General features: G+C 38.0%; 1 protein-coding gene across 1 annotated transcript in view; it reads left to right on the forward strand.

Annotated features, from left to right (window-relative positions):
* The window catches only part of WNK3 (WNK lysine deficient protein kinase 3), a 266,882-nt gene that overhangs the window by 257,458 nt on the left and 4,464 nt on the right, over positions 1-4,960 (forward strand). Inside the window, exon 22 of the mRNA XM_042783403.1 lies at positions 607-809. Within this exon, the coding sequence (XP_042639337.1) occupies positions 607-809 (203 nt within the window). The remainder of the gene's footprint in view (positions 1-606; positions 810-4,960) is intronic.

Below are 4,960 nucleotides of genomic sequence, written 5' to 3' on the forward strand. Positions count from 1 at the left end.
TGAAAATCCTGTGAATCACAACAGTCTGATCTGCAACCAATCATGGGGATGACTCAGGATTGGACAGCATTTCATTGTACTGTGTTTGGGGTCACCGTGAGTCGGGGATCAACTTGATGGCTGCCAACATACCTAAGATGACCATGTAATTTACTGTCCAAACTAGAGGAAACTTTTGCGAGTGCAGAGGGGTACTGTTAGTAATTATTCCAGGACCAAAACCAAACCCAAACTCAAACCTACTGCCATCAGTTCCAATTCTTAGCAACCCTATAGGAGAGAGTAGAACTTGCCCCATAAGGATTCCAAGGCTGTAAATCTTAATGGAAGCAGACTGCCTCATCTTTCTCCAACAGAGTAGCTGGTGGGTTCAAATTACTGACCCTTTGGGGAGCAGCCAAATGCTTTAACCACTGTGCCACCAGATGTTCTTTACTCTACGTCCAGAGCTATAAACTTTAACTGTCCCGGATAAACTAGAACATATATACTCCATATATAGTTCTATTAACTTCATTTTTGTCAAAGAAGATTATTTACCAGTTTTAATCCCATTTCATGGTTTCCCTGTTTTGTTTTGTTTTGTTTTGTTTTTCCTTCTTACAGATACACTGTGTTTGGACAATAATGCAGTATCATGCCAGCAATCTCCAGCTAGTAAAAAAGGGATGTTCACAGATGACTTACACAAGCTGGTAGATGACTGGACCAAGGAAACAGTAGGAAATTCTCTAATTAAGCCAAGTTTAAACCAACTTAAACAGAATCAACACAAATTAGAAACAGACAACTGGAACAAAGTGTATGAAGTAAGTTGTTTATATTCAGTCCTCTTTATATATGAGAACTAAAACCATTAAAAATTGATTCACTTAGGCCTATAATTGTATACTTCTTATAGTAACTATGAGAGTAGTTTGACTTGTTAACGTAGAGATTTTTATCCTTGTCTAAATTCACTACATCTTTGAGCAAATTATGTTTAAGAACAAAGGTCAGCAATTTTTTTCTGGAAAAGGGCCCAGTAATAAATATTTTAGGCTTTTCAAGCCATATGGGTACAACTACTGTATTTTTGCTCATGTAAATAACATGCACATGCATATACCTCGCATATCACTCATAGGAAACTAAGGGAGGGATTGCACTGTTTGCAACAACTGTGTAACATGCACATTATTTGCATAATAACATAGTACTCAACTCTGCCATTATAGTACAGAAGCAGCCATAGACAATATATAAATTAATAGGCATAGCTTTGCTCCAGTAAAATTTGATTTATCAAAACAAGTAGTAGGGCTGTAGTTTGCTGACCCTTATTTTAGAATATGCTACTTGAAAAAACAAAAAGCATCAAATATCAAAGAAGAGAGTATTAACTTTCCTGTGATGCAAGAAGAGATTGGAGTTTGAGGAAAAGCTACCCTGTGTTGCACATCAGTTTTCTTTGAGCCAATAAATTATCTTATTTGTTCATTATGAAAAGGAATTTTTTAACGCATTAAGCTAGAATATTATAAGACATGTCTTTAGTTTGTGGACTAGATTCCTAGTAACTGCATGTGGTATTAGGTGTACATGCAATTGAAATGTCCATAATACATTCTGGAGTGGGAAGAAGACAGGATTATAGAACAGCATATATGGTATAAAATAATTTATGAAAAATTATATATATTGTATATATATATAGAGAGAGAAATATGAGAAGTTGTTAGCAAAATGCTGGGTGGTAGAATTTGAGCCTTTTTTTACTTTGTACTTTTCTGTGTTTGAGTTTATAAGGTAAGTATTACTCTTTCAAGATGCATAAACTTACTAAAATGTGAATCAGGACCATAGAATCTGGACTCTTATAATTAAAAGAGATATATATATGTGTACGTGTGTTTGTGTTACGTGTACATGTATGTGTGTATACATAATCATTGAATATAGTTTGGTAAAGAATGTTTGAAAACATGTATTGTTAATGTTGAACAAGTTTAAATTCCAAGGTTTCCAAACTAGAAAGCAGTGCATCTGCTTGGGGACTATATGTGTTTTATCTTACTCCTGGCACCAGTTTATACACAGATAATTTAGCCATAGTAAAACTGGGAGCCTTTAGAGGCAAATTTCAAGGCATAAATCCATTTCTGCTGCCTTTGAAAGACTCTCTGAATACTGCGAAAATGGAGGCTTTTGTTGACTAGTAGGAGGGTGGTTTATTGAAGTATGTAATGGGGGGTGTTTATAGGAGGGGTGAGTAGAAAATACAGTATTAGTAAAAGCAGTGAAGACCTTTGAAGAGACTTGAGCTTCAATCTCAGCTTATTCATTTACTAGTTAGGTGACTTTAGAAAGTCACTTATTTGATCTCTCTGTGCCTCAGTTTCCATGCCTTAAAACAAGGATAATATCTACCTTATAAGATTCCTGTAAGGATTAAATGAGATGTTATTTATAAAGTGACTAACACTTAGTACCAAAAAAAAACCATTGCTATGAAGTCTATTCTGTCTATTCTGACTCATAGCAACCCTATAGGACAGAGTAGAACTGCCCTCTATGGTTTCCAAGGCTGTAATCTTTACAGAAGTAGACTGCCACATTTTTCTTCCATGGAGTAAATGCAAGGTTCAAACTTTCAACCTTTTGGTTAGCAGCTAAACACTTTTACTACTCCATCACCGGGGCTCCTTTAACTATTTTTGTATTTTTACGTTTAATTGATTATATCTTCATATGGTGAGCCCATCTCACTATTTTTAATGTTCTTGCATGTTACTCTTCTTTAGACTTACTTAGAAATTTTTATTCACAAAGCAATTATTTTTTGAGCACCATTTTACTGTGTGCCAAGTTCTCTTCTGGGCACTAGGTTTGATGAGCAAAAACAAGTGTTGTCAATATCCTCATTCATGGAGATTATTATACTCTGGTGGAGTTAGACACTGGGGGAAAAAAAAAAAAACACTGCCACCAAGTTGATTCCTACTCATAGCAACGCCAATTGGATTTCTGAAGCAGTGAATCTTTACAGAAGTAGATTGCCCAGGCTTGCTTCCCTGGAATGGCTGGTGGGTTTGAACTACCAACCTTCTGGTTAACAGTCAGATGCCTTAGGTACTGTGCTACCAGAGCTCCTGAGAACTGAAAAGACTTGCATAAATAAATATAAAATTGCAACTGTGGTAAAGGCTACAAAGTAGAGATATATGATACTATATAGTAAGGAGGCACCTGCAAGTTTCTGCCGCCATGACATGGGTGCTCACGTGCATGCCCGTGCAGCCATGTCAGCCATAGAGTTCCCCTTCCCAAAAGCTTCCAGGTCAGTGGGTGTGGTGCAGCACTGTGGCCTGGGGGTGGATTCTAGGGGGAAGAGGACGAGGACACCCAACTCCCTGCAAGCCTACGACCCCAAACCGCAGCAGACTGGCAACCCCCGAGGGTCTTTAAACCGCCAGGCCAGGACGTGCTTAGGTACCACCACTGGTCAATTTGCCATACTGTGATGGCTTGTGTATTGTTCTGAGGCTGGAGGCTATGCCACCAGTATTTCAAATACCAGCAGGATCAACCATGGTGGGCAGGTTTCAGTGGAGCTTCCAGACTAAGATAGACTCAGAAGAAGGAAGGGGCCATCCACATCTCAAAGTATTGACCAATGAAAACCTTATGAATAGCAGTGAAAAACCGATATGTTATAGGAAAACTTTACGAATAGCCCTGAAACCTTGTCTGATATAGTGCTGAAAGATGAGCCCCTCAGGTCGAAGGCACTCAAAATACGACTGGGGAAGAGCTGCCTCCTCAAAGTAGAGTTAACCTTAATGACATGGATGGAGTAAACCTTTTGGGACCTCCATATGCTGATGTGGCACGACTCAAAATGGGAAGAAACAGCTGCAAACATCGTTAATAATCAGAACATGGAATGTACAAAGTATGAATCTAGGAAAATTGTAAGTTGTTAAAAATGAAATGGAACGTATAAAGATCAGTAACCTAGGCATTAGTGAGCTAAAATGGACCAATTTGGGCCATTTTGATTCACATAATCAATATGATCTACTATGCTGGGAATGGCAAACTGAAGAGGAATGGTGTGGTATTCATCATCACAAAGAATGTTTCAAGATCTATTCTGAAGTACAGTGCTGTCAGTGATAGGATAATATCCATAGGCTTACAAGGAAGACCCATTAATACTATTGTTACTCAAATTTATGCACAACCATCAAAGCCAAAGATGAGGAAATTTAAGAGTTTTACCAACTTCTGCAGTGTGACCAAATATGTGATCAAGATGTTTTGATTATTACTGGTGATTGGAATGTAAAAGTTAGAAACAAAGAATCACAAGTAGTTGGAAAATACGGCCTTCATAAAAAAATTGCACTGGAGATTACATGATAGACTTTTGCAAGATCAGTGACATATTAATTACAAATATCTTTTTTCAACAAGAAAACAGTGCCTGTGCACGTGGACTTTTCCAGATGGAATACACAGCAATCAAATCAACTACATCTGTAGAAACAAGTGATGGAGAAGCTCAATATCCTCAGCCAAAACAAAGCCAGGAGCTGACTGAGGAACAGACCATTAATTGCTCATATGCAAGTTCAAGTTGTAGTTGAAGATAATTAAAACAAGTATACAAGACCCAAAATATGACCTTGATTACATCCTACCTGAGTTTAGAGACCATCTGAAGAATAGATTTGACGCATTGAACACCAGTGACCGAAAACCAGATGAGTGTGTGATGACATCAAGAACTTCATCCATGAGGACAGCAAAAGGTCATGAGGAAGACAGGAGAGGAAGAAAACACCAAAATGGGAGGTTCCGGCAAGATGGCAGACTAGGCAGAAAGACTGCACAGATCCACTTCAATGAAGAAAAGGGAAACCAATTAACACAGACACAGAAGATAATCTTGGACCCCTGAGCCTTGAAGGGAAGG

Source organism: Orycteropus afer, unplaced genomic scaffold (genome assembly GCF_000298275.1).
Source record: "Orycteropus afer afer isolate SDZICR_OR568_19922 unplaced genomic scaffold, OryAfe1.0 scaffold01055, whole genome shotgun sequence".
NCBI classification, from domain to species: Eukaryota; Metazoa; Chordata; class Mammalia; order Tubulidentata; family Orycteropodidae; genus Orycteropus; species Orycteropus afer.